Here is a 14,115-nt window from a genome sequence, read left to right on the forward strand (position 1 = left end):
ATACCGCCACATGTGAATGCAACGAGCAACGCAAGAATTATAGCCCATTCAAATCAGCTGTGCTGTGCACTGACCACCGAACCGCTTCGAACCCGCTTTTGCTGCTAACTGCGTCTGTACCTACGCTGAACCTCAACACTGACGGTGGTATAGATGTTGTAGAGGATGGAGGACGTAAAAAAACAGCGAAATGAAATGAAAAGACCTTGCTCAAAAAGCATTCGATCAAAACAAAACACCTAAAAGATAAAACACTGTCTCACACACGCTGTTAGCAGCACGTAGGTAGCAGCTGATCGTCGTCCGTCCGTCCGTCCATGTCCATAACGTTGTTTTTGTTGTCGTTGAACCGGGTGCGGTTGTTGTTACTAAGCACCAATGGTTAAAAGGAGATGTGATTTAAAAATAAAAGTACGGAGAAAAAAAACCCCGAGGGTCAAACACACGTCAGTTGAGATGAATATCGTTTTTTAGTGTATTTTTGCTTACTATATTTTTTTTTACTTAAATACTACAACATTGTAAGCTATCCAAAACGGTTTGATATCTTTAGTTTAATATGTACCTGTCACGACCCATTTAGTCCAATTTAAACATCTATCGTTGTGAACAGCGAATAATATAACCTCTGTCTTGCGCTAATAAAATCATTTGTCTCTAATTTAAATGAGCTTGTTTGGCCCTCGTTTTGTGCCAATCGTTAAAATACCACTTATCATATCGGGGGCTTCATCATGTTTTAATACAATCTAAAACATAGAGAAATAATAACGTTCAGTCGGTTAATGGGTGATGGATAAATCAAAACACTTGTGTCTTTATCATCCGAAACAATAAAAACAAAGTTTTCTAAAACGTAAACTAATCGTAAAGGTTGCAACATTCAGGTGAATCATCGGTATACATACGTCGTAGATTTATGTGTGCTATTATAAACGTCCCTAGCTGTTGAGTTCCCACTTCAATTCCTAATCGACAAATGTCGGGCACTTGCTTTTTTCTCTCTATCTGATCGTGCATACACTACCGCGGGGAGAAAACAGAATGATAACCGAGGTTTTGTGAAAATGTACTAACTTTGGCCACTTTTCTGCTTATCTTGTCATTTGTTTGTCTGTATGCTTATGCTTGTTAATAAGTGTTTGTGTACAATCAGCTATAACATCTGTAATATCTTTCAGTTCCAAGAATACGTATATATGAAAATGCCATCTTTCTTTACGGTTGTTTGTAAGTAGATTCTGTTTATAGACGCTTTGACACATAATGATAACAAATGCTAGTTGGGCATGACAATTTATATGAAAATATATGTAGTTTCTATTTAGTTTGCCTCAGTAGTACACGATTGCGATAAGTGGATATTCTGGTTAAATGGGTTTGATTTTGATGGTTTTCGTACACGACTGGATAGCAGTTTTACTCAACCAGGCAGGTCTCGAGGATGGCATGGCAAACGCTGTACGGATCACAGTTTGAGCTAGGACGTCTGTCCTCGAGGTAGCCCTTGTTGGCATCGGCGACGCCTCGTGGAATGCGAACACTGGTTGAACGGTCAGCAACACCCCAGCTGAACTTGTCGATGGACGAAGTCTCGAGACGGCCGACCAAGCGTCGTTCGTTGTCCTTTCCTCCTCGTGGATCGTAGGCCTTGATATGCTTGGCATGCTGCTTGGACAGTTTCTCGATAGCGGCCTTGATGGCTTCGATGCCATTTTCCGCTCGCATCTGTTTGGTGGAGAAGTTGCAATGGCCTCCAGCACCGTTCCAGTTTCCTTCCATTGGTTTGGGGTCGAAAGTGACGACCACTCCGTAGTCCTCGGCGATGCGCCACAGCAGGTATCGAGCAATCCAGATGTCGTCGGCGCACTTCATTCCTAGATTTGGTCCAACCTGGAATTCCCACTGAGCTGGCATGACTTCAGCGTTGGTTCCGGCAAAGTCAACTCCAGCGTAGAGGCAGGCGAGGGCATGTGCTTCGGCGATGTCACGGCCAACAACGTTCTGTGCACCGGTGGCACAGTAGTATGGTCCCTGGGGTCCTGGGAATCCTGCCGTTGGCCATCCCAATGGCCTACCGTCAATATCTAGGAACGTGTATTCCTGCTCAATTCCAAACCATGGTTCATAGTCTTTCGATTTATTGTACGCATCTTGCATCAGAGCACGTTTGTTGGATTCTGTAGGCTTTCCGTCCGGCTGGTACGTGTCGCACAGCACAATCAGATCGTTTGGTCCTGGCTTGAACGGATCTTTGTACAAAGCACGGGGTACCAACTTGATATCAGAGTTGCCGCCCAGAGCTTGATAGGTTGAGCTACCATCGTATTGCCAGTTGGGCACTTCTTCTGGCTTCTTTGGGATGTAGTCCAGCACACGATCCTTTAGGCGAACATTTTCACCGGTGCCATCGATCCAGACATACGTGGCCTGCACGTACTTGGGATCGTACTTGAGCTTGTGAAAACGGTCCAACAGCGTTTTGTTCATGTAGGCATTAGGCGATTCCTGAAGGATACGTGCGGATCGTACCGCACCGGTACTGATCATGCGCGTTGTCGATTTACCGCCAAGGGAGGACAGCTCCTGGCGGATCAATAAACCAACCACTCTGAATGCCATCTTCTTTTAGTCTTCTTTGTTGCGATTCACTCAAACAATTCACAATTAACACACTCTTTTGGGTTTGGTCACACTCACAAATTTTGTTTCTTAAGTAGATCTTGATTTTGTTCTCAAATCATATCACAGAGTATATTGGCAAATACTAGGAATTTGGCTTCCACCTGTAAATTAGAAAAAGAGAAAAAACGCTTTCAATGCCACTTCAAAATCGAAAATAAATCTCCAAAAATATCACTCTATTCATCATTAGCACACACATACCGATAGAAAATTCGGGGACTGCAAACACAGGGCACAAAAAGATCAAAAAAATATATCTCCCTTTTCCATTAATATTTTTTCAGCCTGGGAGATGGAACACTCTCAGCTGTATGGCTTCCAATCTCGTTGAGGTTTCGAATCCAACTGAGCCAAAGACAAAACTTTTCCTTTCAAACTGCACACCCGTCAAACTATATCCTTACATACAGCACATAGCCTACTCAAATACACACTCTCTTGCTTTCTCACACTCCGAGCTAGACTCTCCCCCTTCTTGAACTGAATTAAAAAGCACTCATTCCACATAGACGTTCAACGCTGCTAAACCCTATTCACTTACAATGACTTATTTAGTTCCTAGCGAGAAGACCGCGGCTTCCCGAAGAACTACAATCAGCTTCACTCAGACCGCACACGGGTTCTTTCTAGTAGACCACCTTCTGTAGAGCCTCTCTCTTCAGACAGGCAGCAGCAACAGCTGAACCGAGACGTTCAAGCGAATATCACGAAATGTTGGACCTCGGCCGGCGGATCTACTACTTAAGCCCGGGCATACTAGTGCACGGAGAATACCCGCGTAGCCTCACACACTCGTGCGCGCACGCGAGTATCCCTGTCGATCAGTTGGTGGAAAGCCTTAACAACTGCCTGGCCACTAATTACATAGGAGGATCCAATGTACCAGCAGCACACAGTTGCATGAAGGGTGCTCTGCTCGCTCGCATAAGCTAAATCCCAATAATGTATAGTGTGGTGGTATGATGAAACGGGTGAACGGGCGAAGATAATAGAAACAAAACAAACCATCAACTGTCGATGGCTCACGACACGACGACGATGATTGTATTTATGATGGTCCTCTTACTACGGAGCCCGCGCACTTCAAAATATTGACCACACTCGCCGCGGTCGTGGCCCCGCGTGGTGCTGCTGGCTGGTGACGCGCGATTCTCCGTGCGCTCGCTCTCCTCTCGCGTGCTAAGGAGCGACGACGACGGTGATTGCTGCTGCTACGAGCAGGGGGTGAAAAGCCGTTCTGTATGCAGAGAGGCGGTCAGGAGCGTAGGTGTCCCGATGAGTGGGATGTAACAGAAAGACGGATTTTACAAAAAAAAATCTTAACATAAAATGTATTTTTTATAACGTGTCATGCTTTACACCAAATACCCAAATATATACGTCTACATTAGGGTGTCCCAAAATAGAAAAAGTGTCAAAAAGTTAACTTGCTCACCCTTAGAATGATAGATTAGGGTCCTAGCACTTGTCCTAGCAACAATAGTTCCATACATGAAAACTCAATCAAAAAATATGTAGAGGTTGCACGCATCGATTTTATGAAAAATGGGCGATTTTTGGTATTTTTACCAAAAAAAATGCTAATATGAGTTGAAAAATAAAAGAAATAGAAGTCATCAATCAAGGTAAATCATAGTTCTGGGTCCCGCTTACAAAGTTTGGAGGGAATTTAGGTCATCAAAGCTGATTTTATATATTTGGCATAGGTTAAAATATCAAAAAATCGCGATTTTTTTCACCAATTTTTTCAAAAATGGTCAATTTATAGGATTTTAAAATTTTTTCTGCGATTCACAATGCCCTTATTTTATAGCAAATTTTGTGTAGATTATTTCGGCTGAAGACAGTTTTGAGCTGTCTCCTTCATGAGTTGAGATATAGGCATAATAATAATAACACAATCAATGAAAAAATCGGATTTTCTTATGTTATTTGTTTTGTTCATTAGTTTCTATGACTACCATGCAAAAAAAGAAAATAACAAGTTATTAACATGTTATGTTATGTAAGTATACATTTTTGAAGATTTTCAGAAATAATTGGGTTGCTTTGATAATTTTACATTGATTGTGCTTACCGATTCAAAGAAAGACTCAAAAAGTGGCTAGCTGCGATATTTTAATAATATAAGTGATCGCAAGTCAGACAATCAAATTCCATGTGTGAAGTTCTATGATATATTTTGAGTGATGTGTAGATCGCTCAACAATGTTTACCTTTTTCAAGCAGATTTTGGTGCTCTTGTTAAGCAAACATATAGGTTTTTTTAAGTTATACCAGAACCAGTGGCGTAGCCAGAAATTGTCTTTGGGAGGGGTTTTCAACGGTCAATGATACCTTTTTTGATTAGACACTTGATTTTGTAAACAGTAATGAGCAATTGTGTTTGAAGTTTGTAAATAGCGGCGCAGCCGAAAAATTTGTTCGTCGCAAAGCGCTTTATACTGAAAATTTGTTCCACAAATTTTGGCTCTGGGGGGGGTTTTAACCCTAAAACCCCCCCCGTGGCTACGCCAGTGACCAGAACTAATGCTCTAACATTGAAAACAACTAAAATGAACATAAAATAGCTAATAAAAACTGTAAGAAAGAAAAATATAGTTTTATAGTTTCAGCCAATTGACATAAAAAATTAAATATGTGCATGGAAATGCAGGTATTTTCACGAATATACGAATATTTTTTCTTCTTTTTATTCGCGAATTTTAACTAAAGCTAATTCTTTACACAATATTGATTTCTATTATATAATTTGATTTTAAAAGCGAACCATTAGCGCTCATGTTTGCAGCTTGAGTTGGATTTCAGAAAGCATCAGGATGTTTAGACACTATTATTAAAAAAAATAAAACTTAGTGACTGGCCTAATATGTTACAAGAGGTGTTAACCTAAGAAATGTCAATGTTGAAATCTTTCTGCTGCTCTGCTTACTTGTTAAAACATAATTTTCAACCAAAATTACAAGTTTTGAATCGGTGGCTTGCTACTGTTATCTGATCAACAGACGAAATCTAAGAAAAAAAATCTTTTCGCATTCACAAAGCGAGTGTGAAAAGTTATGTTTAGCATATGTAGATATGAAACGATGATACACTCTCAAAACATTTACATATTGTTACCATAGATTTAATACTAAGATATAAATGTGGGGAATAAAACCGTTTCAATTTATGACGCCACTCATTAGAATAACTAGCCACAGAAGTCCAATGTCGCGACGGTTCGTGTGATCAACATCTAGTTTGCCACGCCCTTACTGCGTCAGTAGCGGTACTAGAAGTGTCAAATAAATTTTGTTTACCAAAACAAAGGATGCTCTTCAAGCTGGACACTTTAAAACAATCAATTATTACAATAAAAGTTTTTAATTTAATTAAATAGGAAAAGTTACTACAGCGCCATTGGAGTTCTAGTATATTTCTATTCGCCACTCGCTCCCCCAGAAAATTCGCCAGTTCCTTATTTCGCTTGAAGCGGCGCTGTATCTGGTAACTTCGCTTGCTTTTCAATCCAAGCAAACAGAAAAGTGAGGAACCTCGTTACCAAGATAACTAGATTTTCTTGTTTGTTTATTTTGATATAGAAAAAAATGAACTCTCTTCCACCAAGGGAACTCACACCGTTTCAGACGGGTACGTTTATAAGTTTGAAGCTCCTGAGACCGCTAATGGCTAATTCTGGGGTGGATGCACCAGATCTCTTACGAATCCCGTGTCCTAGGCGTGTGATGATACTTTCGGAATGCTGGACGTAACAAAAAGCGTTGAATTACAAGATAAGTCGTATTTTTTTCTATAAATCAGTACAAACACGCTAGTATAGCTACAGATTACATTGAATCCCTTTGGTTTGCAGGACGAGGTGAGGGGCCAAGAAAGTTGAACGTCGCATGAGTTGGAATCTTGAAAAGGAGCGATCATTTGGTGGCCTGCAGGCGAACGCCAGGGAAAAAATCAGCAGACTTCCAAAATCCATGTGGTAGAAGAGCTGGCTGATTAGGGCCAAACGGATCTTTCAAGGGACAACTCTCATAGCTGTTCAACGTGCCTCCTAGGAGCTTACCTGACCCTTCCATGGAATACTCTACAGATTTCATTAAGAGCTGCCTCGAAATGTTATTCCAGCAGCTTTTAGAAGTTTTAAAGGACCTTCATCTATTGAAAATTGGATAAAAAATAAAGAAAAAATGTCTTGAAATTGTTTTAATGTTGAAGGAGAGTATAATTCGAATCTCATAAACGTTTCTTGATGATGATTATTGGAAAAGTTACTGAAAAGATTCCAGAAAATAATCCGGGAGGAATCTCTGAAAAACATTAAAAAAACACGGACAAATCTTAATCTAATATCCACGAAATGTCTGATTTTCAAAGGAGATTTGTAAATATGCAGCAATGCGTATCTCTGATAAAAAGTGCGTTTTTTTTAGATTTTAAGCGACTCCTTCACGGAATACTAATAATGATTTGTTTTAGGTGAAGTCCTTTAGAAAACCTCCAAGAGTTATCTTCTCAGAATTTTGCTTTCCCTTTCCTTGAAATTAGAAGTTTTTGTAAAAATTCAGCAAGGATTTCTATCCAAAAAATGTCAGGATTTTCCGCAAGAATTCTATCCATAGTTTCTATATCTGTATACAGATATGTTTCCTTTGAAAGGTTTCTTGAAGGATGAAGGACCCTTGAAGGAGTTCTTGGAAGAATCACTGGATAAATTTTTTGGAGAAGGTTCTTTAGAAAGTCTTTAAGGAAGCCCTAGGGCCTTAGCTGGAGAAACACCTGAGCTATACCAGGGGACATTTCCAGTGTAGTTTGTAAAATCAATCCAGCCATCATTTCCAGCACTTATCTTCGTTCGGGCTTCACCCACATTCTTTTTGATAATGACGATGAAAGTTGATAAACCGCTGCAAAACCTGGACGCTTCCTCTGCAATTCAAAAATATATCGATTATAATGGTTGTGCTTCCCAACCAGTTACCCAGTGTCAGTGTAATCCAAACCAGACAAATTCCATCAAGATTCTGCTGCTAGAAAACTGTATTCAAAAACGGTGCTCATAATTTATGTTCTCACTTGTAGGCAGTTTTCATTAAGTGAAGGTAAACAAGTTTGACAGTGAGAAGTATAAAAAGCGCCGCCTCCTTATGGTCATTCAAAAATTATGTACTGGGGGATTGGGGCCATTGAAAATTGATGAAACTGGTGTCACGGGCGAACCGCCAGTTTCATATTGATTGTTGTTGTTACTGTCATGCAGTATGAATCATTAATGATCAAAGCAACCCAATAATTCCTGAAATTCTTCAAAAATGTACATTTGCACGTACTGTAATGTCTAAAATTTGTCGTGTATTGCTTTAATTGCATGGTAGTCATGGAAACTAGTGAACAAAATCGACTAACGTAAGAAAACATGATTTTTTCATTAATTGTGTTATCATTATTATACCGATATCTCAGCTCACGAAGGAGATAGCTCAAAACTGTCTTCAGCCGAAATAATCTACACAAAATTTGCTATAAAATAAGGGAATTGTGAATCGCAGGAAAAATTTTAAAATCCTTATAAATTGTGCATTTTTGAAAAATTTGGTGAAAAAAATCGCGATTTTTCGATATTTTAACCTTTGCCAAATATATAAAATCAGCTTTGATGACCTAAACTCCCTCCAAACTTTATTTATGGGACCCAGAACTATGATTTACTTTGATCGATAACTTCTATTTCTTTTATTTTTCAACTCATATTAGCATTTTTTTTGGTAAAAATACCAAAAATCGTCCATTTTTCATAAAATCGATGCGTGCAACCTCTAAATATTTTTTGATTGAGTTTTCATGTATGGAACTATTGTTGCTAGGACCCTAATCTATCATTCTGAGGGTGAGCAAGTTAACTTTTTGACACTTTTTCTATTTTGGGACACCCTAGTCTACATACATTATTCCAGCGCAACTGACGAATATGCTGTTGGAAATCTTCTTTGTTTTCAGAAATGTATTAAATCCTTTGAAGCCGGAATTTTTCCAAGCGTTATTATGGAACTTTTTCTACGTTTTCTGTTGTTTTGGTGCTTAATAGCATAAAAAGGGTAGAACATCATGCAGAATATTTTGTTCTGTATATCCTAGGTCATCCACCCTATTCTCGAGTTTAGATCTCAAAGTCTACGAGTGTAATGGTAACTTTTTTCAGTATACAAAGCTACAATTTGTAATCTATCATGTCCAGTAAGTCTTCTGAAAGGTTAATATACAGTATTAGATCAGTCGGGATATCCTAGGTCATCCAAACCGTTCTTGAGATTACACTCTAAAGTCTATGGGTGTAACGGTAGCTTCCTCCATTATACAAAGCTACGATTTGTAATCTATCATGTCCAATAAATCTTCTGAATCTTCAATGGACATCATAAGATCAGCAGGGGCCATCCAAACTATTATGATGTTTAATATCTAGATATTGAGATTTCTGTTTTGGCTATATAGATTTATGTTGCATTATCAGTTATACTTACTGGAGCTCACAAAATACAACCAGAGACTACGACATAGCTAAATTATCAAACAAATATTGTGTAACATTGCTATCTGAAACGCAAAACGAAAACGAAACGCCACATTTTTTTTTTAATTATTCCTGTTCGGGTCTGTCACTGCGACCAGTTTTTAGATCTATTGTGACATTACCCGTATCCTTAGTGTAGTGCATGTCGCATTACTCAAATGCCATTGAAGGGCAATAAAGTATCGCTTTTGATACAGTTTTTGTTTTGCTTTCTGAGAAATTTTTTTCTTATAGAAAACAAACTGGTTCTTTTTTGACGGATCTTGCCGACAGCCCATGCAGCAACACAGTAGCCGAAAATGTCAGTTCATTGCTCCCGAATTGTCAAAATTTTCCACCATGAACTTTTCCGGTTAGTAAATAACATTTGTCGAAATTCAAAATTTATGTCGTTTTAGATTTGTGATCGTTGCCCGCCACCTTAAACTGTAGACGCCGAAGGAACTGTAAATAATTTTTGTTACGCCCGATCATTCTTAAAGACTCCTGGTTCACTTTTACCACCGAGGCTTCGCAAGACGACGAAAAACAATGGATTACGATTGAAGTATTTTATTACGACATTCCTATCGTCCATATGGCCCTAATTAGTGTATGGTGTCAGTGTGGGGACCGTGATGATGCTGCCTAGTGCCTTGCTGCTGCCCGATCGTCCCATCCTTGCCGGAATTGCACGAGTTGCAATATGCCAACCCGGAACACCTTCACTTTGTCCTCATGATCTTGGTGTGGTTTCGCTTCACTGACCAGGGTTACACGCGGGATTCCCAGCTGTTCTGTTTGGTACGATATGTTCACTGGAGTCACTCTGCGAATCCGGAATACCTTCGCTTTCCATTTGACCAGGTTCCCTTTCGAAACATGGACTTTTCTTCAGTTTCCGTCTGTAGCTACGGATATACTTCTCTTTGTCACCGGGTTGTGGGTCGTGTACTGCCCTTCTAAGCATATCTGTCCCATGTTGTTTCGCATTCTAGCCGTGTTTCTCTTAGTAACAGAGCCATTTGAAGTTAATTTGATTCTTTTTCCATTTCGCATCACAAATGAATATTCCTCGATAACGTTAAGCATCTTTCTGACATTGATTTTAAGATGGAACTTAAGTTAGAGCAGTGGGACAGTATGCATAGAAAAACAACATGGTACAGATATGCTTAGAACGGCAGTGTACTGCCCATGATCACATAACTGTCCAATATGAATAGGAAACCCAGCATATATGGGACAGATATGCGATCATAGGCAGTGTAGGTGTTCGTATAGGATTACATCAGGAATTCTCACCGAGGATAGCTTCACGAATTCCCACAGATGAATGCTCCAGGAAGTCCCACTCGGTCTCACTAAGGGAATCAGGAGGGAATTCCTGCACCAATCCCTGATCAGACTTCCTGGGGACCTGGGGAAATCATCGGTTGGACTTTCTGAAGTAATCATCGGTGGGAATTTCTGGAGGAGTTCCCGGAGGGAATTACTGGATAAATCTCCGGTCGGATATCATGGGAAATCTCTGGTGGGAATTCCAGATGGAATCTCCATAGCGAACTTCTGAAGGAATCTAAAATTCCTACTAAACAAGTTTACTATTCCCTCGAGGAATTCTAAAGCAGATCATTCCGAGAATCCTTTGGTATTTTTTTCCAATCCTTATGAACCAATAAACTAAATTCAACATCTGGAGGTAATCCCAAGAAGTAGCTCCTAACGCTCCCGAATGAATCTTCATGAAGAGAAGTAGAAATTTCCTGGAGTTCATTTCTGGAGCTTTTCCATTCTTTCCATCCAAGAATCCTACTAAGAATTTACCCACCAAATCCGTTCCGGGAATCTTCAAGCAATTCTTTTAATACTGCAACCATTTTTTTAAGGACGCCGCATTGTATTTGTTTTGCTGGTAACAATGGTAACATCAGGTGAAAATTTTTGACAAATCTGGAGCAGTGAACTGAAATTTTCGGCAACTGTGATGCTGCAAGAGCTGTCGGCAAGATCCGTCAAAAATGAATCACCCCTCACTACAGCGTAAAAGCTGGATTGGTTAATCTTTCGCGAAGCGGTTCTTCTCATACAAAACTATTTTTTTTAAACAATTAATTTTTGAACTGTCATATCTCGGAAACCAGTGAACCAAATTGAATGATTTTTTTTAATGTTTATCAACAATATATTGAAACTTGATACAACGTTATTAAATGTAATATTTTCTCACGACGCATAAAATTATACCGGTTCGACGTTTTTACCCACATAGATGAAATTAAGTCAAATTTACAACACCACCCAAAAATTACTAAATGTGTGCCCTTTAATCCAAATAGTCTAATATATCTTATCTCTTGAAGATATATTGAAAACAGAAGTGAATAATCTTTGGATATCAAAACTAAAATGTAATGACATTGACGTAAAAAATTCACATTTTTTCGAGAAACATCCAAAAAATGTTAATCAATCATATCTTTTTCCGACGTACAAAAAGTAACTATGTTTTAAAGTCTTGTGAAGCATTTATATATTGTTGATAAACATTCAAAGTTTCATTTAATCCGGTATACTGGTTGCGAAGATATAAGGGCCCATATAGCCGAGGCGGAAAACGCACGGGTATTCAGCATGACCATGCTGAGGGTGACGGGTTCGATTCCCGGTCGGTCCAGGATCTTTTCGTAAAGGAAATTTCCTTGACTTCCTTGGGCATAGAGTATCTTCGTGCCTGCCACACGATATACACATGCAAAATGGTCATTGGCAGAGGAAGCTCTCAGTTAAAAACTGTGGAAGTGCTCATTGAACACTAAGCTGAGAAGCAGGCTTTGTCCCAGTGAGGACGTTACGCCAAGAAGAGAGGAGTGGTTGCGAAGATATGACAATTCAAAATTTAGTTGTCTTATAAAGAGTGCTTTACCAGAACAGTTCTAGCTTCGCGAAAGATTAACCAATCGAGCAGAAATTTGTACCAATAAGGCACATATAATAGGTTGACAAACAACCAACATTTGAGAATTTTTAATACACTAGAAAAGGTTACAGCTTATTGAACTTTTTTGTGAAAGAAAAATAAGTTGCCTATTTCAAAATTTAAGAATTTTTGATACAATCTCTGAAAAGTTACAGCATGCTGGACTTTTTTGAGAGAAAAAAGTTGCCTATCCTAAACATTTTTGCCATCCTCTGTATTTAGGTCCTCAATCTTCTTAGATCTTATGTATCATGTGAAAAATTAACGTGATTTTCACGGTTTTCTGGCAAATTTGTTATTCATGACCGGAGGAATTTGGCACTCTCAGTCTTACAAAATCAAACGATTTATTTTAATCTGCCCGACGTTTCGGCCATGGGATGTGGCCTTTTTCAAGGGAAAACTATATTTGAAAAAGAGGGCTTTGGTTGGTCACAATTACACTTCTGGGGATCTTAAATTAGTCTTACTTGGTCTATCGTTTTTCGTCCTAAATTGTCTGTTTTTGTGGTTGTCGGTTGGTCATGATCTGGGCTTCTAAGGGTTAAATTAAATTAGAGGTCAAAATAATTAAACTTTTATGGTTTAAGCCTACTTTTGTGGTGATTTTGTGGTAACTTTTTCCATCAACTTTCACAGTACTACTTGATCTAACCAACGACTGTTTCAAAATGGTGAAATTGATTGAGCTTTAGCCTAGTTCTTAACCCTGTGTGTTGCTACTTTCATTGTTTCGTCTAGATCGTCTACTCTTAAAATTTCTAATGGTGTGGAGTATTCCAGCGTAAGTGGTATTGAGGTTGTCTACGTCAGTTCTATAGTTTACTGTGTTAGTCTGATTCGAGATGTGACACATTTCTAATATCGGGAGAGCTGAAGCTCTCCGTGTTTGGTCTAGTATGGTTGTTTTGGTTAGGTCGAATTCATGATCATGGTCAATAGTGTGTTTCATTAGTGCAGTCATTTCCTTAAGCCTATCTATCTCCTCGTTTGCATGTGTTGTGTTTACTTCTACAAGTCGTTTGTGTTTGTTGATGAGTGTTTGATGTCCACTGAGTCTTGTTTTTAGTTGATTTTTTGTCATTCCTATATATGTCATTTCACAGTCTTTGCATGGGATGTTGTAGATAACATTAGATTGTTGTGTTTTCGCAATTGGGTCCTTCACCTGTTTTAGGATGTTTTTTGTTGTTTTTATGGTCTTATATGCTAATCTAACCTGCGGATAATCTTTTTTCAGGCTGTGTGCGATGCTGCTAGTGAGCTGTGGTATGAACGGGATGGATTTGTAGACGGATTCGGTTGGTGTTGGCGAGTTTTGGATTGCTGTTTGTGTGTTATGGTCATCGGTGGGTGGATTCGTCGGTGCATCATGCTCGGAGGAGGCAGCTGTTGGAGAGTCTTCAGATGGTGGTGGAGCAAATTGTGGGTGGTGTTGGTTTCTTGGTATTGAATGGTTGAGGATCCTGTTGATTAGCGCTGAAGGGTAGTTGTTGCGGCGTAGATGTTGGAATATTGTTTGCTTGAGGTGGTTCCAGTTTATGTTTGTTGTTAGTGCTATTACTCGGTTAATGTAATTCGTCGCTACGTTGATCTTCATTAATGTCGGGTGGAAGGAGTGGAAATTCAGTAGTCGTCCGGAGGCGATGGGTTTCGAATACCAGCATGTACTTAGCGTTTGGTCCTCATGGCGTGTTATGAGGGTGTCCAAAAACGGTAGTTTGTTGTCGACCTCTGTTTCTGCCGTAAATTGGAGGTGGGGGTCATAACCATTGAAGATGTCCAACACAGTTTGTACCTGGTCCTTCGGTAGAGCTAGTATTAGGTCATCTACGAACTTTTTTAGAATTGGTATTGGACATTGTATGCGCAGCTTCACGGTGTTTAGCAAGCCCTCCAGTTA

General features: G+C 39.3%; 1 protein-coding gene across 2 annotated transcripts; it reads right to left on the bottom strand.

The window, feature by feature from the left end:
- Positions 1 to 451: 451 nt before the first annotated feature.
- Positions 452 to 3,415, bottom strand: LOC109427781 (glutamine synthetase 1, mitochondrial). 2 transcript variants are annotated; one of them, XM_029864881.2, is made up of 2 exons: positions 3,227 to 3,415; positions 452 to 2,786 (listed from the first exon to the last, which is right to left on the bottom strand). In XM_029864881.2, exon 2 carries the CDS (start codon positions 2,620 to 2,622, stop codon positions 1,420 to 1,422), a length of 1,203 nt encoding a protein of 400 aa, XP_029720741.2. In that variant the 5' UTR covers positions 2,623 to 2,786; positions 3,227 to 3,415; the 3' UTR covers positions 452 to 1,419. The 2 variants fall into 2 exon arrangements, with proteins under 2 accessions (XP_029720741.2, XP_062706020.1); XM_062850036.1 differs by lacking the exon at positions 3,227 to 3,415 and adding an exon at positions 2,887 to 3,172.
- Positions 3,416 to 14,115: the final 10,700 nt, after the last annotated feature.

The sequence above is a fragment of the Aedes albopictus genome, chromosome 2 (genome assembly GCF_035046485.1).
Source record: "Aedes albopictus strain Foshan chromosome 2, AalbF5, whole genome shotgun sequence".
NCBI lineage: Eukaryota > Metazoa > Arthropoda > Insecta > Diptera > Culicidae > Aedes > Aedes albopictus.

Excerpts from the sequence above, each read along its gene's own strand:
- LOC109427781 (XM_029864881.2), bottom strand. The coding sequence starts at position 2,622 with ATGGCATTCAGAGTGGTTGGTTTATTGATCCGCCAGGAGCTGTCCTCC.